Raw genomic sequence first — 22,228 nt, forward strand, 5'->3', positions numbered from 1 at the left:
GCGCTGAGTATATACAAACTTTCAGAAAGATAGGTAATTGCAGTGATGAATTTTGCGACCCAATTATTTAGCACCTTGTAGGGCTTTTCTACAAGGTGCTACGGCGCATACAGCCAGGAACACCGGGGCGAACCCCTTCTCTTTTCGAAAAGTGCATTGGGTTCTTTTACATGCGTTGCACAACACATGGGACCAACAGCTTTACGTCCCATCCGAAGCTATTACTGTGTTTAATTTACCGTTAATAAGTGGACCAAATTCTCACACTTCGATATTTGAAGTGTCTATGGTATCAGTCTTATGAGATATTTGATATTTTTGTATTTTGCGGCTCATTTTTTGGTAATTATTATATATTTTTTGGCTTGAAAATCATTAATAGTTATTATATTGTTATGTAATCATCTAAAAAGTTGTATTTGTGGGCTTATATTTTATAATTCGTTCGATTAAAATAATGGATTCACGTTTAGAATCGAGCAAAATGCGAAACTTTGTCACCTCCCTGTACTGTATATGTTCTATTTTCCGAATACGCGGTTGGCTATTTCGGGGCCCATCACCTTTCTTTTTTTGATAAAAAATAAATACAAAATTAAACGCCTCGGTTGGCATGGTCGGCCGAATGTTAGTAAAACAGTAAACACCCAATCGTATTAAAAGACGTTTTAAACTAATTCAACAGTTTCTGCAAACTTTCAATTAAATAAATGTAACCAACTGACTTGGAGCACCTAGTCATTTTTTTCGTAGCTATTTTAATCCTTGCTCTATGTTTTAATTCACCGAATTCCTTGCCTTATGAGTAACTTCAATTTATAAAGAATACCTGCAGTTCGTTGAGGCGTTAAGGGTGTGGCGCAGAGCTATCCTGCATTGGCAGCGCTTGACTAATCATTCCTGCACAAGAAGCGTCAGCGGCAAGACTTCCTTCTTTCCGTTATTTTTGGTTCACAATTTTGAGTTGAAGTTGTATGATCCGTCAACGAATTAATGACACATATCTCCACGCCACAGCCCGACGAAACCCGCTGGCATTGTTCCATTGAAGTTTCTTGTAAGTTGCAAATTATTATTATTATTAAATAATAAGGGAATTGCTTTACTTGATATCAGGCCTATTAGACAACTTGTTGGGCGTGTAGTATTTAAGGTGTCGGTCCGTACGCGAATCAAGTCTCATTCGCCGACCATCGGTCTAGTTAAACCCGTACGCCCACCTCAACGAACCATACTATACCATCCTTAGTCTGGTCCGATCTAAAAACATCAAGGATACGGGAATCAAGTGGGCAGGAAGCCATACCATATCCCACAATTCCGTTTTACACACACTATGGTTGCGTTTGATTAGCTAGCCCGGGTCGACCCCGGTGTGTTGCGTTTTTCAGGACGAACGTGTGCAGATAATTACCCAGGTTCATCCTGGGAAAAACGCCACACACCGGGGTCGACCCAGGGAAGCTAAACGAACGCACCCATACATCGCACATGTATATTAAATTATCGCATGTATATCACAAAACATTGCATACAAATGATCGCATATAATATTATATAAAAAATTATCAAAGATATAAACAACAAAAAAACAAAAACATATATATATTACAAATTATCACATGTTTATAAGCAAATTATCGCACATATATTACAAATTGTTGCAGGTATTTTACACGAGAAACATCGCACATACACTGTACATTATCAAATATTGCACAGTTTGACACGCCATCCAGTGCCACCCACCCACAACCCCTTTCTCCACCCCAATCACAAGAAGCTGACCTACTTGTTTGAAGCTGCCATGACACCTTGCACACGTGAAGCTAAGAAGGCAGAAAAGCAATAACAACACGATAACGCGATCCTTACAAAGAATAACAAAGCGATCGCTTCACCCTTGAGCTTGTTATTGGCAGCTAGACGAAATAATCGATAATTTACTGAGTGAGGACAGTTTACGTCGCTTTCAACAACTTCAGTGTTGAGAGTGGACAAAAAGGTAACGTTGTTGCTCTTTGCCAATATGTATTGTCGTTTAAATCCTTTAAAGGCTGACTGCTGCTCCAAACAGCAACATTCTAGTATATAAAAACAGTATCAGAGGGTGATAGATTGGTTGTAACAAGACGTTAACACGAAATCAGTTAATTGCGATCTTCAGTGCGCCAGTAGTTGGTTCACAACTGGTTCAGTGGGTTTCACCTACACAACGTTGAATTTGGTTTTGTCGAGACATTTCGTGACGGGGGTTGACGCTTCATTGTTTTGTAAACTCTTCTTTTCTTAATGAATTCAAGTTATTACATGGAGTTATTACAAAAATGAATTTCTACCAGATTTCTCAATCGTTTGGGAAGATTTGTTTTCTTGCTGTTGTTCTCAGCTTGTACTTTCTTACTCAGTCTCACGCTGAAGTACTCTCGCGTTCCTTTGGGTTTTCCAAATCCCTTGGATCCAACATTGCTCTTAAAAACCATCTACTTCGGAGTCTAAAACGAGTTAGATCACCTGCAAGATGCTTGGCCAACTGCCTCCGCGAACCGGAATGTGTTGCCGTGAATTACAAGGATGTATCGGGTATATGCGAGCTGATTGATGGTACGAAGACCGAGTATCCCGGAGATGTAAAGGAGGAGTCTGGATGGATGTACTACGAGGCGGAGACCAAGGTCAGATTAATAATTTCGTTGTTATTTATTTATTTATTTTAAATCTTGAGACATATACAATAGTTACAAGTTGTACAGGGGCTGTCAAGGTTAAAACAAAAGTATAAAAACTGTCATCAAAAGATGTGTAAAACCAGACTCCTGCCAACGATAAAAATATAATTATACAATAAAAAAAGGAGACCCAAGACTCGCTCAAAGTTAACTAATTTATTTCCTCTCTCGCAGTTCCTTTATATGTTCCCTGTCAATGTCTTGCTTACGTTTAATGATCTTACGGGAGCACCATTGTGGGGTATTTTACACAAAAGAAACACAAACTATCACGACAGAAAAATAGTTTTAGGTTCTCGCGCGCAGTTACTCCTTGAGGTTGAAACCACTTTGATCGGTCGGCCATTTTGGCGTATCGTGTTAGTTCACGACGTATAAGGAAACCCATGCAATTTCGAGGCATATTTGTATGGATCGTTATATTCTACTTTTAAAACATCTTTCTAACCATAATGCATTTTTATATAACAAACGGTTTCAAACGCTTTTCACCGATCCAAGGCAACGTTCTCTTTAAAAACTCGAGGGTAAGAATTTACTGGGATTCCGGGTCACAGAGGGCATGACCCATTTCTGGTCTAGGCTGACCCAGAAAGTGGTTATTAAATTGTTGTTAGATTTAAACTAGGATTATGTGTCAATTTGACCTATTCTGGTTCATATTGACACATACATAATAATATAAGGACACATTTGTTATGTATGTATCTACTTTCTAATCCCCTAACGTGCACATACTCTGTACATTTTCTTTTCTGACAGACGAAGGCGGCTCCTGTTCCCATGGCAACCGAATCATCAACAACTAGAACTCAGACCCAGGTCAGAACTCAGTCAGGGTGACTCAGACGTGGTTATCGATTTGTTAGTAGATTTTAACTAATGTGTCAACTTGACCTAGTTCTGGATCATAGTGACACATGCGTGGGTCGGGAACTGACCCAGATCTGGGTGCGTAAGTTCTTTTGGGTTTTTTCCAGGAAACATGAGTCCACTTGGCATAAACGGGCGTGTATTACCTACTTACACGGGCACAACCAACCAATCATGAACATAGCCGGTGCGGACTCAGAATGGTCGAGTGATTGAAGACCTAAAGCACATAACGCATGCATGCACAACGCATGGACACAATACACGTGCATGTACTGTCACTCTGCCCTGCATGGAGTGAAACCACTCTAAAAGAGTGAAAAAACACCACTCTTTTAAAGAGCCATATGAGGGACAACTCGAAATGTGAACAATTGTGTTTTTCACGCTTTTACATTTACAGAGAACAAGTTGACGATACTCTAGATAACCAATGTTCCAATAGCTCCAATAAACTAAAGAATTTACTTTTTTTGCAAATCCCCAACAAACATATCTTAAAAACTGTAGTTTAAAAGCTTGCTAAAAGTGGTCAATCGTTATTTTTTTTCTGACAAACAAAGGCAGCTCCTGTTCTCATGGCAACCGAAGCATCAACAACAACAACAACAACTCAGACACAGGTCAGAACTCAGTCGGATGACTCAAACGTGGTTATCAAATTAGTAGATTTTAACTATGACTTTGTGTCAATTTGACCTATTTCTATGTCATATTTTGTTGGAGGGGTCTGAGAGGGCACATCGCTTTGATGACAGTTTTTAAAACTTTTGCCTCACCCTGGACGGCCCCTGTCAACCAAGAATTATGTCCGAAGATTTAAAATAAATGAAATAATTATTGACACATGAATGAGTTTGGCACCACATGAACCAGATTTGGGTGCGTATGTTATAATAAAATTATAGAGAATAATAATTGTTTGTTATTAAAGCATCGTTATATCATTTTAATTTTAATTTGCATCTCAAGAGCATGAGTTTTTCACTTTCATGATTGCGCTTGGTTGCGCTCGTAAGAGAAAGTAGGTAAAACACGCCAATTATGCTAAGTGGCCTCATCTTACTGGGGGAAAAATACACGATCTTGGTCAACCTTAAACTGTAAAGTATTTCAGAGTTGGGGTGGGCGGGTTAGTTTCAGGTAACTTCATTTCAACGTATGAGATGTTTTATGTTGGCTTGTGAATGCTGCAGCCGGAGATGTGGTTGGTATACCCTCAGTCACCTCGCCATAAACCCGAGGGAATTCAACGTTCTTTCGAAAATACCGAATCAGTTTTTAGTGTCCTCAGCAAGAAGACACTGAAACTTTTTTTTTTTTTTTTTTTACTGTTAGCATTATGTCGACACAAACCAATTGACGGCACCATACTTTTAAAGAAAGCTGCCCTTTAATAAGTTTGGACATCACTTGCTCTGTAATTGATTTTTTTCCTGGCAGACAAAGACAGCTCCTGTTCTCACGGCAACCGAAGCGTCAACAACTAGAACTCAGACACAGAAGACACTGCCCTCAACTACTGGTAGGTATTTGATTATAAACACACAATGACACATGTCACCTGCACGCAAAATGGCGCATATAAGGCCTATAATTATTGGCACGATGTAATTAGTCCAAACGTATTTTGTGTTGATGGTGTAATGTTTTAGTTTGCAATTACTGTAAGGAAAGGCGGGAATTAGGATTCCAAGAACCGCCCAAATCAAACTGAGGCCGTTTTTTGAAATGACGGCTTATAAGCTCGACTCCGGTGTCCCCATGGGTGCGATGTATTGGTAATAACATGGGTTGAGAATCAAAAGAGGGCGCTGTCAGAAGAAAACAAAACATTGTACACAGTTCGGCGTTATGGGGAGAGGGGGCGGAGCCGGTTTCGCTGCCTCAGTGCATCAGCCCCTTCATATCTCACTGACCTCTAGACCATCACAGAACCTGTCAGAAATCTGCGTTCCTGTTCCAAAACTTAATTTATTCACATTCAAAGAACTAAACACAGTTGGGGGGGGGGGCTCTTTCTTTTGCAGCACCAATGATGTGAAATCATCTTCCTCGGGACATCAGGCAATCTACTTCATTAGAAAATTTCAAAAGCTTGCTCAAATCACATTTTTTTCCTTTCTACTTTGTCACATTCTTAAAAAAAAAAAACATGTTTAATCGTTTTGTTTGTTTGCCGCTCAACAGCTGATCCAAGACCCAAGGATTGCTGGGACCATTTCCAGAATGGGCAAAGATCAAGCGGTATCTTCACCATCTATGTCGAAGGCAGGTCGGCGGGACTTGATGTGTACTGCCAAATGGACAGTCCAACCGCTGGTGGTGGATGGACGGTACGTGCCACACAAAACTCTCTTTAAAACCATCAACGTTTTTTGCAACCAAGTCCTGAAATGTTGAGCCAAGTATGTTATGTAAACGAAATGCACAACGTGTTTAATTGGATGAAAAAGCATTCAAACGCCGCTACGTTTTCCTACCGATACCCATACAAAACAAAGTGATCTTCTTATAGCTCATTTTCATGAACGGTGCCCTTGTCATTGGGCTCCGTGTGGAGTATACAGCTTTGGATCGGTCGAGTTGGTGTGTAAAAAGCGTTTGTAACCGTTTATTATAAAATGCAAATGTTCAGAAAGATATTTTAAAAGTAGAATATGATGATCCACACAAAATTAGTATCACTCGAAATTGCCTGGTTTTCCTTTTACCTCGTCGACAAATATGGTCGGCCATTTATGGGAGTCAAATTTTTGACACGGTTACAAACGCTTTTCACAGACCAACTCGACCGATCCAAGGCAACGTGTTGCCTTAGTTCGTACACCTCTGCCCTCGCCCTCGCAGGTACATACTTCCCTGTGTAAAGAGAAGTAACTTAAGTAAATCATCTTATTCAAGGACACAGCACAAAGTGACATGACAAGGAGTCGAACCCTCACTCCGATGACCAATCCGCCAGAACTTAAATTAAAAAAACAACTTCTCGGCACAAAGCCTGTTTTCTTGATCATATAAACTAATATTTTACTTCGATCTTGCAGATGCTTCAGAACCGAGATAGCGGCAACGTTAGGTTTTATCGTGACTGGACCGAGTACAAAACTGGATTTGGGAATCTGTACGGGGAGTTTTGGTTGGGATTGGAGAATATTCATCTTTTGACGACCCAAGATGAATATCAGTTTCGAGTTTGGCTCTCGATGGATTCTTACTGGACATACGCTATGTAAGACGTAGTGTTTTAGTGACTAGTTTTTTTAATGAACTTAAATTCAAGTCTCAGCAAGATTTTACAATGTTTCTTGTTGTTCAACTGAGGTTAAATATGCTTATTGTTTCTTTCTTTTTAGGTACGATAGTTTTCATGTATCTGACGAGAATGACAATTACACCTTGACGATTGGTACATTTACCGGTTCCACAAAAGCAGGTAAGGGTAAATGGATTTCAATTGTTAATATAATACTTAAGGCAAACTTGACAACAAGAACACAAACTCTATCGAATTTGGTGTTAACGCTAACACATGGTTGAAAAGAACCAGGGAAAAACTTTCTTTCGTCAAAAAAATTATTTTGATACAGCTACGAATTCTGCAGATAATCTAAAGGGCACGTTGCCTTCGGATTGTGCGCTTTGGGCTACAAAAGCGTTTATCAAGGATGTTTTATGCCATGGGCTTCGCAACTCGCACTCGAACACTCCCCTCATTTCAATTGCTGATTGGAAAAAGAAACTTAAGAGGAGGGAACGAATTCACTGCAGCACTTTTAAAGAATTGCCAGGATCGCGGTTTTCGTGTCGATGCAGCTTTGATTTGTTTTGAGAAACAAAAAAGGAAAATTAATTGGTCAAATAGTCAAATAGAATCTACTCAGGAACTACCGGGTCATAAAGGCACTGGACACTATTGGTAACTACTCAAAATAGTTGTGAGCATAAAACCTCTCTTGGTAACGAGTAATGGGGAACTGTTGGTAGTATAAAACCTTGTGAGAAAAGGCTCCCTCTGAAGTAACGTAGTTAGGGAGAAAGAAGTAATTTCTCACTGAAAGATTTGAACCTCAGCTGATCTCAGCTGAGGTCTCGATTTCAAGGCATCTGAAAGCACACGACTTGTGCGACAAGGGTGTTTTATCGTCCGTTATTCTCTTGCAACTTCGACGACCAATCGAGTCCAAATTTGTTTCCCAGGTTTGTTATTTTCTGCATATGTTGAGATACATTAAGATAGAATACTTGTCTTTGACAATTACCAATGGTGTCCATGTGCCTTTAACTAATCCCCTTAAACTAACAAAGTTGTTGCTTATTTTGTCTTTATTTCAGGTGACTCGATGATAAGAGAGCACAATGGAATGCCATGGTCAACGTATGACAATGACAACGACAATGCCAATGGCAACTGCGCAGTGATCTACCATGGAGCGTGGTGGTACAACGATTGCCAAACCTCCAACTTAAACGGGCCCTATCGGACGAACGGATACCTGGGTAGTGATGAAAAAGGGATAACTTGGGAAAGTTGGACCGAAAATCATGAGTCATTGATGAAAGTTAACATGAAAATAAGACCACTGAGTGCCGGTAATTAACACGCCCATTAATCAATCTTTCTTTCTTTAACATGCTTTTCCTTTCTATTTCGCCACATTCAAAACATAAAGTTGTTAAAGGCGACTTTATCAAGTTTTGTTCGCCCCTCAACAGCTCTTCCGAAACCCAAAGATTGCTGGGACCATTTCCAGAATGGGAAAAGATCAAACGGTATCTACACCATCTATGTCAAAGGCAAGACGGTGGGAGTTGACGTGTACTGCCAAATGGACAGTGACGTCGCCGGTGGCGGATGGACGGTACGTGTAAAGGATACATCATATTAAATCACTAATCAATACTATTGCCAAAGGGATTTAAAAAAAATTGAAATGAAATGTTGAGGTTCTGTCAAGAGCTGAGTTTGTTATGAAAAGGAAAGTGGATAACTTGAAGATAACTTCTACCCGATCACCAATTATTAACGCCCAGATTCACAATGTCAGTAACGGGGAGGAGAAGTAATGAAGAGAAGTAATTATGGTGAAGCGTCTTGCTCAAGGACACAACACACAGTGTCGTGACTGGGATGCCCCAAACCACTCGACCATGCAACAACTTTTCTTTGCACAAAGCCATTTTTTCATGTCCATAAAAAATTAATCTTGCAGAGAATCCAGCGCCGTGAAAGCGGCAACGTTGAGTTTTATCGTAACTGGACCGAGTACAAAACTGGATTTGGGAATCTGAGGAGAGAGTTTTGGCTTGGATTGGAGAATATTCATCTTTTGACGACCCAAGATGACTATCAGCTTCGAGTTTGGCTCTCGATGGATTCTTACTGGACATACGCTATGTAAGACGTAGTGTTTTATTGAATTTATTTACTTTTTTGTATTTTTTTTTTAAGTCAACAATATTAAACACCATTTCTTCTTAAAATAGTGTATGTTGTTCAGTTAAGATTGAAATATGGTTATGTTTATTTCTCTTTTTTTGTAGGTACGATAGTTTTCATGTATCTGACGAGAATGGCAATTATACCTTGACGGTTGATACATTCACCGGTGGAGCAGAAACAGGTATAGTATGCTTATACATTTACTAACTGTCATTGTTTAATTTAGGTTTTCTCGATCAATTTCGACAAATTAGCAGCCAATTTAATTTGCATGCGTTCGATTTGAAGCTATTTGGCCCTTTCCAGATGTTACTGCGTTTCAAATTCAGAAACCATAATTATTCAAATTCCTTTAGCACTGTGTTCAATTCAGCATATTGTCATTCATTTTTCGTGACACAAAATCATCATTCAATTTAGCAAAGCTGGTTCGACTGGATATTTTGCAGATTTTTTCCCTTTCAATTTCGTAAAGAGGCAATCAGTTTCGCTAAATGAGAATTCAAATAAGTACGACTAAAGAATTACGAATAAACTCAGATAAACTGTAATGGGCAACTGTTTCGTACCTTCACTTTAATTCAAGCGAACCTTATTGTCTTTAATTAAGTTTCCAGGAGACTTTGCATGGGTCCCATACGTTTTATCTTTTTTTCTTTTCATCTTTATTCTCGGGGGGGGGGGGGTCTTTGTGTTTGAATCGGGTGTTCTTTATGTTTTTCATGTATTTATTTTTCTTTTTCTTGTTTCTTTCCCAACCATCAATCTGCATAAGTAAACTACCTGGAAGATCACGTGCTTTTTTAGACCCATCATTAGTTATAATAGATCACGTGACCTCCGTTTAATTTTGTTTTTATCAAAACAAACTTAATCTGCATTCCTTGAAGACTTTCGGGGTATTAGCCTAGTTAGTAGCCCAAAGTAGCCCAACAAAGCCGATGTGTCCCTTTCAGATATACCAACTTGAACCCGAGAATGCCAAATCATTCGAGATTTATGGAGGTGGTTATAAGAACGACCGGGGGAAGAAACCTACTTTCTATCTTTCTGTCTTAACTTACTTTCATCATAATTTCTATTCCAGCACCAATTCTGCAGAGAATTAAAAGGACAGGTTGCTTTGGAATATGCGCTGTTGGGCTACAAAAACATTAAACAGGGGGAAATAATCGCGCGCCACAGGTTTCGCGATGCACAGTCGCCAACCCCTACTCACTAGTGGATATTTGTATTTGTAAACAAAAGAAAGCAACAGAAGTTGAGGTAAATTCCCAGTCGTTGCAACCAAATGGGCTCAAGTAAAACAGCGCGGCATCTTCATAGAACCGTCAGGACCGCATTTGAGTAAAGAGAAAATTAATTATAGTACTTCACAACAAATTGATTTTACATTAACAATATACAAACTTTTCAAGATAGATCTATTCCGAAAATAACGATCCCTCAACTAAAAAGTTGTTGTCATATTTCCAGGTGACTCGATGATAGAGCACAATGGAATGCCATGGTCAACATATGACAATGACAACGACAATGCCGAGGGCAACTGCGCAGTGATCTACCATGGAGCGTGGTGGTACAACGATTGCCAAACCTCTAACTTAAACGGGCCCTATCGGAGTTACAGAAACCTGGGTAGCAATGAAAAAGGAGTTACTTGGGAAAGTTGGGCTGGAAATGATAAGTCATTGGAAGAAATGGACATGAAAATAAAACCATTGAGTGCCGGTAACTAACACCAACATTATTGGTAATTACTAAAAATAATTATTAGCATGAAACCTTTCTTGATTACGAGTAATGGGGAGAGGTTGATAGTATAAACCATTGTGAGAAACAGCTCCCTCTGAAGTAATGTAGTTTTCGAGAAAGAAGTAACTTTCCAAGAATTTGATTTCGACACCTCAAGTTTAGAATTTGAGGTCTCGAAATCAAGCATCAGAAAGCACCCAACTTCGTGTGACAAGGGTGTTTTTCTGGCATTATACTTCGTGTGACAAGGGTGTTTTTCTGGCATTATTATCTCACAACTTCGACGACCGATTGGACTCAAATTTTCACAGGTTTGTTATTGTATGCATATGTTGAGATAAACCAACTGTGAAGACTAGTTATTGACAATCACCAATAGTGTCCACTGTCTTTATCGGATGGTTTACTTTCCAAGCGATTTGGAAGTGTCCCTTTCTTAAAAACACAGGTTCACAGAGGAAACAAAAATTGACAAGTTTGGTGACAACTCAAGTTGTACACTTGTACAACATCAGTTTGTTTTGGCCAAGGCTCGAGCCAAATGAAGGCCAGAATTTGTCGAAAGTAAATGTCATTGAACAATATTTTTGATTTAAATTAACTGCACTCAAAGTCTGTTTCACTAGATTTCAAATCAAGGGTAGTTAAGTATTATAGATTTATTGAACTAATGTTATCGTTTAAACCTTTCAGAGCGTCGCGTTTTAAAACACACTTTAGCTAGTTTCAGTAATGCTTACGGTTTTAGTTTATGTATATTGTGCCATGTGACTACAACTTCTACCTTAACGTTATTTATTTATTTCATAGCACCGCTAAACTTTATTCATTGTGCCGCCCCTAAATGTAGCCAGAGCTCTAAATGTAGCCTGACCTAAATGAAGCCCCAAACCTGTATCTTAATGTCGCCCGAACCTAAATGTAGCCCCAAATCTGTACATAAATGTCGCCCGGACCTAAATGTAGCCCCAAACCTGCATCTAAATGTCGCCTGAACCTAAATGTAGCCCCAAACCTGCACTCAAATGTCGCCTGAACCTAAATGTAGCCCTAAACAAGTCCCTAAAGGCAAATGTCCCGCTCGATTTCCGCCCAGGTAGTATAGTTAAAAAGCAAGACACTTTTTTTTAGAGAAGTCCCCCGAATGCCCTACTCTGTTGTAGTAAAATAAAAAGCAATTGAAGTTCTTAATCAAGCACAATCTACCTACCCAGAGGATACACACATGGTGTTAGCGCTAATGCTTATAAAGCTATATAACTGTTGTCATTGCTTTTTGTCTGTAGCCAGCTGCTCATTAATTATCTAATTTAATAAACATCGTGTTTCAAGCTGAAACGACATGTTTTATCAATTCAGAGCAGAAGACGATCAGAGCATACTGATCGAAACGTCGGGTTGAAACCAACGGTTCTTTTCAGAACCACCCCAACTCATTAGAGATAGTCATTACATGGTGTTACCGCAAACCTTTTTATACTGGCAACAAGTAAAAGAAAGATAAAGATAGCGGACTCAAGCAGCACATGAAGAAGGACAGTTGCCGAGGCATATCCCCAAAGCTTATAGAGGCCAGGAAACGCAAAAGACCAACAATCCAGGGCAGAAAAGTACAAGATGTCTACAAAATGGGTACTGCGGACCGTAATCTTTTTCGAGGTAAATAAAAAGAAACCATTAACCCCCGAGAATATCTTTGTGTTGGTTCATATCTGCCATAAGCGGCAATTTTCCCATGCTTTAATATTAATAAATTGCATAAGAAACAAAAGAATGTGCTTCTTTGTATTATTTTTCGTATTGTCCTTAAGAAAGAAACTGCTTTTCATGCGTGTGAGCAAAGCGAAGTAGCATGAAAGTCTTCTTTTACTTAAAGGGGGATGCAAATCTGCCAACAAAAGAGCATTCGTGCGTGAAGCCAATACGACGTGGGGTCCGGGCCAGCTTAAGTGACCGGGAAAATTATAGGTGCCCTGCATGCGTGGTGCAATATTAGGCCAAATTGAGGGGACATTTAATATTGGGGGGGGGGGGGGGTCAAGAATCACAGATGCATTAATGACAAGATTACACGATGCTCACTATGCTAACAACAAAGTGCCCTCTTCGCCCTTCAGCGTGTAATTGTCAGTTAGACGAAATAGTCGATAAAACCGAAAAAAATTATTGTGCTTTGGTTTTGTTTAGTCATCAACTGAACGTTTCGAGTAAAAAAAAGGTGATGTGTGATCTTGTTGCTCATTGCCAATATTCGTGTCGTTCCAATGTTATGGTTTTTATTTGAGTAATTCCTTAATTGCTTGACTGTGGCTCAAAACAGTAACACTATTTACAAAAAAATTGCTGTAACCTCATAAACTGTTTCAAAAGAGAATAATAAAAAAACCAGAAAATACCCAACTAAAACATCGAACTTTTAAAACAAGTAACTAGTTTTTATTTCTGACAGGAATGTAAAGAGAGTGCGCGGCTTGTAATGAGCGGTTTAACATGAAATCGGTTTATTGCAATCGTCAGATCATAACTGGTTCAGTTGGCGTCACTTTATACAAAACGTTGCAATCAGTTTTGCAATCGGTTTTGACGGGGGTTGACGCTTCATTGTTTTGTCAACTTTTCTTTCGTGACGAATTCAAACAATTTTAGGGAGTTATTACCAAAATGAACTGTTTTGAATTGCGGAAGATTTGTGTTCTTGCTGTTTTTCTCAGCTTGTACTTTTTTACCCAGTCTCACGCTCAAGTACTCTCGCGTTCCTCTGGGTTTTCCCAATCCGCTGGATCCAACATTGCTCTCAAGAACCATCTACTTCGGAGTCTAAAACGAGTTAGATCGCCTGCAAGATGCTTGGCCAACTGCCTCCGCGAACCGGAATGTGTTGCCGTGAATTACAAGGATGTATCGGGTATATGCGAGCTGATTGATGGTACGAAGACCGAGTACCCCAGAGATGTAAAGGAGGAGTCTGGATGGATGTACTACGAGCTGGAGACCAAGGTCAGATTAATAGTTTCGTTGCTATTTCCATAAGTATTTATTTTTTCTCGAAATATTTTCGTTCACTGAAAACAAGTTACATTGAGCGCCCGAAAAAATCTTTATCACAAACAAACAAAAATAGTTGCGGCGACTCCAAATCATATAAGGTTCTTAAACTCTTTCGTGAGGTTGTAGTCACTTATGATACACTTTAATGATCAATTTATGATAGCTCAAATAGTGTATATACCGAATTTAAATATTCTGTCGGCCACAATTGGTGATTTTGTAAACTTGAATTTAATTTGTGCGCTCTAAATAACCTATGAAAATATTAAACCATTTGAAGAGAAGCATTACATTATTGGTAATTACTCAAAATAATATTAGCATAAAGCTGTACTTGGTAGCGAGTAATGGAGAGCTGTTGAGAAAACATTGTGAGAAACGGCTCCCTCTGAAGTAACGAAGTTTTTGAGAAAGAAGTAATTTTCCACTATAATATTTGAATTTGAGTTCGAGCTTCGAGACCTCAGAATTATATTTTGAGGTCCCGAAATCAAGCATCTGAAAGCACACAGCTTCGTGTGACAAGGGTGTTCTCTCGCAACTTCGACAACTTGTTTTTGACAATTACCAAAAATGTGTCCAGTGTCTTTAAATGTTAAACAAAACTGAATGTCTGCAAAGTGCATGTTACACAAAGTCCATTTACACATTTTAATAATTCCAGGATTAGATTTGACTCGGGTTCCGGGTCACATTGGGCATGAAATATTTCTGGTTATGGCTGACCCAGAAAATGTGACTTCACTTAAATGCACTGAAATCTATTCATGAGAGTTAGCTTAAAAAATTACTTGGTAACGAGTAATGGAGAGCTGTTGATAGTGTAAAACATCGTGAGAAATGGCTCCCTCTGAAGTAAGAAGTAGTTTCTCACTAGAATTGAAATCGATACCTTTGCTGAGCTCTCGAATTCAAGGCAGCTGTGTTCTCTTGCAACTTCGTCGACCAATTGAGTTTAAATTTGCACAGGTTTGTTAATTTATGCATAAGTTGAGATACACCAAGTGAGAAGACTGGTCTTTGACAAATATTACCAAAGGTGTCCAGTGTCTCTTTAAACTGTGTGACCGTTTGACCAGTTCCTTGGTCATCATCATACATTATCTGGGTCATGATGATCGATAATCAGGTCTGACCCCCAATGCCCGCATCGGGGTCCACAGTAGGTTGAGTGGGGTGGGGGGGGGGGGGGGTTGTAGACTTGGGTTATCAATTTATCATGTTTTTGCCGACACCCCTTCCATGCAAATGGATTGTTCCAAGGTCTTTACCAATTTCCCCATAAATTGGTGCTGGTTTAGCCTCATTTATTTTCCTGGCTCGTGGCTCATTCTCAAATTCAGGGCGGGGGTAACAAAAGGCGGTTTAATTTTCCCCCATTTTTTTTCAGGCCAAATAATAATTACATTACCCACCTATTTTTGGAGGTCAACTATTGATAGAAAACTATATTCAGAACGTTGGTGCTTTCATTAAAAACCCATGTTGGGTTCAATACATGTGACCTGGTGTTTCTTAATAACGAAAACAAATTCAGCCGCTTATGTTAAAGGTATACTTTCACATCTTTAAAATGTGTTCCACGAAAGTCCACTTTAAGGTCAAAATTTAATTGTGGTAATACTTCTCTCTGTCCTCGTTTCAATTTTTTATTAATAAGTCTTTTAAAGGCAGTGGACACTATTGGTAATTACTCAAAATAATTATTAGCATAAAACCTTACTTGGTAACAAGTAATGGGTAGAGGTTGATAGTATAAAACACTGTGAGAAACGCCTCCCTCTGAAGTGGAATACTTTTCGACGAATTGATTTCGAGACCTCAGAATTAGATTTCGAGGTCTCGAAATCAACCATCTAAACGCACACAACTTCTTGTGACAATGGGTTTTTTTTCTTTCATTATTATCTCGCAACTTCGACGACCGATTGAGCTCAATGGAAAAGCCGATTCTGGTAATCGCATTGCTCTCTCGTACTTTGGGCGTCATCTCTAAAATCAAAAAACCAATTGGTTAACTATATTCGTATGCCATAGTTAATCGGAGACTTATTTCGAACTTTCCTTTTAGATACTTCAAAAAAGTAAATGTGAAGTCACAATTAGTATGTTGACATTTCATCTTAAAGGTCCCATGAATGAATTTTTTTGTTGTAGGTAGGCCCCTATATGTTTTGAGCTACTTCTTCATATTTCCCTTTATGTGTATGAGAACTTATTGACTTCCTTATTTTGGTTTATCTCATTGTCAACTTAATTTCGAGCGTGAACCGTATCAAAGATTTCCGTTCGGGAATACTGCAGCGATTCGATGCGGCTGGTACCCGCTGTTATTTCACTGTGACACCAGCTTAAACCTCAAAACGTTTCCTTCATTGCACCCTTATTTATAACTTTTCCTGTAATAAGGCATTATGTGTCCAAAATCAACTTATGACACTTTACCTTTAAAGAAAGCGGCCCTGATTAAGGTACAAACATCATGTATTTTTTTTCTGACAGACAAAGGCAGCTCCTGTTCTCATGGCAACCGAAGCATCAACAACTAGAACTCTGACACATGAGACACTGCACTCAACTACTGGTAGGTCTTCGATTATGAGCACACAGTGACACATGTCACCTACTACATTAGAATTTTAGTTTGTAGTTGCTATGTGGGGTCGGAAGGGATTTATTGCAATAAATGCACAATTCAAACTTGACGGCAAAAGCTCTGACCCCGACTTGTTTTGAAACCCGCATCGAAAGTGCACCTTTTTACAAATTACTGATGGAGCCAAAAGCCGATCCCAAATCAAAGCCCGGATTGTTTCAAAAAGAACTTTAGTAAACAAATATAATAGAATTGCAAAGGTCGAGGGTTCGAATCCCATCGAGTAATATGCCTGTGATTCTTTTCCAGAACTCGGGTAAGTACTAAGTATAACGTGTTTAAACACATCGGTGTATATGGGTAAAAAAACATTTAAAAAAACATTATTTATCCCCGATTTAAATTTAGCATCTATTAAATCGTTTTCAGTACCCGCTTCTAAAACATGGGATTCGAACTGCCTCTAGCTACCGGCGATCTCGCTGGTTTAGTTGGTATGACACTGATCTGGAAATGCAAAGGTCGTGGATTCGAATCCCACCCGAGTAATATGCCTGTGATTTTGTTCATATATCTCGGGTTATAAGCACTGTGTATCAGTGCTAACATACATCGGTGTATATGGGTAAAAACCAAAATGAATTTAAATAAAAAGGTTGTTTCACAAAAAATCAGGAAAAATCAGATGCCTTTTTAATTATATACTTTGCACCAAGAGGGAATTAATTTTATCTGTCTTTGACACTCTTTCCCTTCAGTGTATTTGTCATCAATTATTTAAAAAAACAAATCATTTGTTTGTTTGCCGCTCAACAGCTGATCCAAGACCCAAGGATTGCTGGGACCATTTCCAGAATGGGCAAAGATCAAGCGGTATCTACACCATCTATGTCAAAGGCAGGTCGGCGGGACTTGATGTATACTGCCAAATGGACCATTACGGTGGCGGAGGATGGACGGTTTGTGTACAACAAAAACTTTTAAAAAAATCATCACCGATTTGTCGAGAAATTTCAAATTTCAAAAGTCCTGTCTTTAGAATAGAATAGAATAATGTTTTATTGTCACTTGTAAAAAAACAAATATTAGTACAGTGAAATTCGCTTTGGTTTTGCGTGTCTAAAAATATTATGTTATATACAAATTACGCTAAAAATTAACCATTTACAAAAATACATGGAAATATAATATAAACAACTCTGAAAAGTATTACAATATACAGGCGAAATACGAAAGATAAATATTTATATTCGTATATTATTCTTGATAGAGGTAAATGTACAGACACTTGACTCAACAGTGAACCCCAAATAAAAAATTGCCTAAAAATTGACGGCCATTTGGGTCTACGTGCCCCAATCTTTGTCTCGTACGTGAAAAGAAAAACAGAAAAAAGGAAATGAACACTGAAAACAGGAACAAGATTCTTTATGTTATGAGTTAAATGTTTGACCCATACCATGTTTTTACTATTTAAAATGCAACTTATTTCAGTCTATCATTGACAGCTGCAATGAAACCCGTTCAGTATCTTTTTATTTGTGTTGCGGTTGGTGTCGCATGTCACTTGTTGATTTGCATTTACATCAGACATGGTTACCTTTTTATTTAAAGTAAACGTTAATTTCTAATAACTCTTAAAGTTTTGAATACGAAAGTTTAACATTCCAAAGGTTTTTAAAGGAGACATATCCATACACAGGTAGATGAAACCAGTTTTCACACTCGTAAAAAAAAGATGATATTTTCCTTAATCTTGCAGAAAATCCAGAACCGTGAAGATGGCAACGTTGAGTTTTATCGTAGCTGGACCGAGTACAAAACTGGATTTGGGAATCTGTACGGGGAGTTTTGGTTGGGGTTGGAGAATATTCATCTTTTGACGAGCCAAGATGTCTATCAACTTCGAGTAGTGCTCTTGTTTGATAATAATTACTGGACATATGCTATGTAAGAATTTGTGTTTTATTTACCTATATATATAGATAAATAAATGGAGCGGCGTATTAATTTTTTACGGGCACAAGGGGGGGGGGGCACATATTTTCTAGGCAGGGGCACTTAAAAACATGACCCCTTGTGCCCCACTCCCTTAGTTACGCCACGGATCATATGATCTTAAAATCCAAGTCAGAGTTAGATTTTCACACTTCATCTTTAAACCAGTTATGCTGTTCGATTGAGATTGTTATGGTTATAATTGTTTTTCTTTCTTTAGGTACGATAGTTTCCATGTATCTGACGAGAAGGACAATTACACCTTGACGATTGGTACATTTACCGGTGCCACACAAGCAGGTATTATATCATAATTTTTATTTTATTTTTTATTTTTTTTAAAGCTGTTAATGGAGGGGGCAGAGGTGCTCCGCCCCCAATGAGCATGCAGGTACGCGGTCCGTTTAAAGCATAAACGAGAAGTCGGGCGGGGTTATGACCCTTGACCGCCTGTGTGGGGCCTGGGCCACGACTTTAAAGATTGAAAAAAGGACACCAACTCATTCGACGTTGGTGTTGAATATATAACAACATGGTTGAGAACGACCGCGGGAAACTTACTTTCTATCGTTTTATACAAGCTTGAATTCTGCAAAGACCGCGTTGCCTCCGACGCTTTTAGGCTACATGAATTAATTTGGTGTGAAAGATGATGTAAAAGTACAATGTAACGATTCACATAAAATGTGCCTCATAATTAGTTTTTTTTTGTTACTTTCTGAACTAACACAGTCCGCCATTTGGTAAAACAAATTGTATGGCTCCAAAAAATAGCGGACGGTGAAATAAGTAAAAGGGAAAAAACACATCAATGGATACTAAGTCATGTCATAGCTTGCCTTGTATGTGTTCAACCCGTTTCACACTAACTTTTGCATGATTTTTTGGGCAACTTTTTATTTGGTAGTAAAAGAAAGTTGGGGAGACTTCACAATCGTCCAAACCGATTTGGCTAAAATAAAACAATGCAGCATCTTCCTTCTTCAGAATCGTCAGGACCGCGTTTTTTAATGTCGTAGAGCTTTGAGTTGTTGGGAGACAAAAAGGGGAATTTGATATGGTAATTTCATAATACATTTATTATTTATGGTTAACGAAAAAAATTGTCAAAATTGATTTACCGGGTCCTTAAATTCCAGGTGACTCGATGATAGAGCACAATGGAATGCCATGGTCAACATATGACAATGACAACGACAATGCCAATGGCAACTGCGCAGTGATCTACCATGGAGCGTGGTGGTACAACGATTGCCAAACCTCCAACTTAAACGGGCCCTATCGGAGTTACAGAAACCTGGGTATCAATGAAAAAGGAGTTACTTGGGAAAGTTGGACTGGAAATCGTTTTTCGTTAAGAGATGTGGACATGAAAATAAAACCGCAGAGTGCCGGTCATGAGGATATTTACTGATTAACAACCTGGAAACTGTTCAAGTGCATTGACATTTTTGATATCTCCAATGCGAAAACAAAAATTTAACAGTTCGATCACACGAATTGTGACGTCAAGTTATGTTTTGAGGGTGGACCATGCTTCAACCGGACCGTGGAGGATGATCGCCGAAAAAGAAAAGCAACTTAACATGTTTTATTTTTTCTGCTAAAATTTCAAAAATGTTAAGTATGAAAGACCGTCGATTTATTTACATTTTTTTAATCAAAAGATGCACAAAGGAAGACAATCGTTAAAAGTTAGGCAATGTTAATTTTGTATGTTTGCTATTTAATTCTGCAAAATGTCAATACGCGTAGATAAGAGGAAGGGAAATGTAAAACAACTGGGGTGAAGACAACTGCCATTTTGCAATACGAGGCCAATTAATGCTTTAAAGCATCACTTTTTACTTGTTTTTATTTAATAGAAATTGTTTAAAATTATGGTGAGAACAAATGAACTTTGAATACCCCCCAAAAAACACCTAACTAATCAAACAATCAATCAATCAAATAATTTATTGATCGAATAATCCGTGTCACGATTTTTTTGTTTACGAAATCCGACTCACTGTTTTGTGAAATCTTTGGTCATAACGTATGCCAGGGAAGCGAACCATCCTTTCCATAGAGTGAAGCTTTACCAATAGATGAATTGAGCCCAAATGTTCACAGGTTTGTTATTTGATGCGTATGGGATGTTGGGATACACCAAGTGAGGAGACTGGTCTTTGACAATTCAAAAGTAAACCCTGCGTTTAAAGACAATTTTATCATCCACTGTGGAACCCCTTCTCTAAATAAAAGTGTCTATTTCACGCCACTGATTCAAATCGCATTGAACTGTTAACCAGGAGCAAGAAGCACCCGATCAATGGATAAATAAGTATCCAATATTTACTCCTAACAGCTAATTAGAGAGGCGCTCTATTCAACCTTGAACTTGTGCATGCAAGAAGATACACAAAATGATCGACAAACAACGCGTCTAGACACTCATTTAGGTTGCTCATTTTGTTTTTCAAAATATTTGTTTAAAACTAATAGAGAATACAAGAATTTTCTACGTCGTTGATCATTGTCAAATGTTTCCAATTTGGTGATCAATTATGTGGCCTGGTGTACTATTATACCCATTCATTTCTCATCAACCTACCTTGGTTCCCTATCTTTTAAAACAATGTTTCATAAGCAAGCCCTGTCAACGTAGATCACCAACATGCCCCATAGATTTAGATCTAAGTTGAAACTTCTTCATTCGTCTACCTCTTGCCCTCTTTTGTTGTGCCTAAAATTTGCTTCAATCAACATTTGAAATAAAAGCTCACTTGCCTCATTCCAGACACTCCTTACAGGGTTAATACATTTGCTAGTGACTCTAAAAATTAATAGCAATAAAAACTCACGTGGTAAGAAGTACCACGGTGTATAAATAAATCGCATCAAATTGCCGTGGTAATTCGCTACGCATATTGACTGATGTTATGGGGTGTTTTCTTCATACGTAGACAACGCGCTCTGGGGTTTCAGCGATACCTCAAATATGCAGCCAATGTATGCAAAAACAAATGTACAAATATGCATTTATGTTAAAAAATAAAAATAAAAAAACCAAATCGAACTGTTCCAAAAATCGAAGGTATACATTCTTTCGCCTGTTCCAGTATAGACGTTTCGTTTTGGCGTATACCGGGCAAGGTTTAATGTTCCCCGATGTTATATTAGATAGTTTTTATCGTTGTCGGTGGTCGTCTGTTGAATGCCGCTACAATTTGTAACAGCTTAATAAAAAACGCAAACCAATCTCCATTCGTACCAAAACCATGTTTTAGAAAGGACACTCACTATATTATGCTCATCAGGAAATGTCGCTTTGCAAAATGGCTATAAACTTTCATTGCCCAAGCGGCCGTTGAAGCAGAGGCAGATCTTTTTAAAATCGTAATTGTAGTCGTAATGCACGACTTGTTTCATGATTTCGTTAAAGACACTGAACACTGATGGTAATTGTCAAAGACCAGTCTTCTCACTTGATGTATCTCAACATATGCATAAACATAACAAACCAGTGAAAACCTGAGCTCAATCGGTCGTCGAAGTTGTGTGCTTTCAGATGCTTGATTTCGGTACCTCAAAGAGGTCTCGAAATCAAATTGGTGGGAAAATTACTTCTTCTTCTACAAATAATATTTCAGTTTGAATTCTTAGAGACCATGACATAATTGTTGCGTCACATCTTTGAAAAAGCCACAGAGCATGGGCTTTCTGCTGGAAAGATTTTACACAGTTCCACGCAAGAAAACATCAAATCTTGTATGTCATGAATATTCCATACACATATGCCATTTT

General features: G+C 38.5%; 2 protein-coding genes across 2 annotated transcripts; both read left to right on the plus strand.

Moving 5' to 3' along the window:
- Nucleotides 1–5,916: 5,916 nt before the first annotated feature.
- LOC117294284 (fibrinogen C domain-containing protein 1-A-like) lies at nt 5,917–8,203 on the plus strand. Its single transcript, XM_033776644.1, has 4 exons — nt 5,917–5,938; nt 6,650–6,834; nt 6,959–7,038; nt 7,938–8,203. The coding sequence occupies exons 2-4, from the start codon at nt 6,650–6,652 to the stop codon at nt 8,201–8,203; spliced, it is 531 nt and encodes a 176-aa protein (XP_033632535.1). The 5' UTR covers nt 5,917–5,938.
- Nucleotides 8,204–8,974: 771 nt separating this feature from the next.
- LOC117294285 (fibrinogen C domain-containing protein 1-A-like) lies at nt 8,975–19,856 on the plus strand. The gene is made up of 9 exons (XM_033776645.1): nt 8,975–9,000; nt 9,147–9,226; nt 10,522–10,624; nt 13,512–13,797; nt 16,351–16,432; nt 17,261–17,403; nt 18,207–18,394; nt 18,663–18,742; nt 19,582–19,856. The coding sequence occupies exons 1-9, from the start codon at nt 8,975–8,977 to the stop codon at nt 19,854–19,856; spliced, it is 1,263 nt and encodes a 420-aa protein (XP_033632536.1).
- The last annotated feature ends 2,372 nt before the right edge of the window (nt 19,857–22,228 follow it).

Source organism: Asterias rubens, chromosome 9 (assembly GCF_902459465.1).
Source record: "Asterias rubens chromosome 9, eAstRub1.3, whole genome shotgun sequence".
Lineage (NCBI taxonomy): Eukaryota > Metazoa > Echinodermata > Asteroidea > Forcipulatida > Asteriidae > Asterias > Asterias rubens.

Bases quoted from the DNA above. Each gene is read 5' to 3' on its own strand.
- LOC117294284 (XM_033776644.1), top strand. From the start codon at position 6,650: ATGCTTCAGAACCGAGATAGCGGCAACGTTAGGTTTTATCGTGACTGG. The intron at 6,835-6,958 runs GTAAGACGTAGT...CTTTCTTTTTAG, and splicing joins TCTTACTGGACATACGCTAT to GTACGATAGTTTTCATGTAT. The intron at 7,039-7,937 runs GTAAGGGTAAAT...TCTTTATTTCAG, and splicing joins TACCGGTTCCACAAAAGCAG to GTGACTCGATGATAAGAGAG.
- LOC117294285 (XM_033776645.1), top strand. From the start codon at position 8,975: ATGGATTCTTACTGGACATACGCTAT. The intron at 18,395-18,662 runs GTAAGAATTTGT...TTCTTTCTTTAG, and splicing joins AATTACTGGACATATGCTAT to GTACGATAGTTTCCATGTAT. The intron at 18,743-19,581 runs GTATTATATCAT...CTTAAATTCCAG, and splicing joins TACCGGTGCCACACAAGCAG to GTGACTCGATGATAGAGCAC.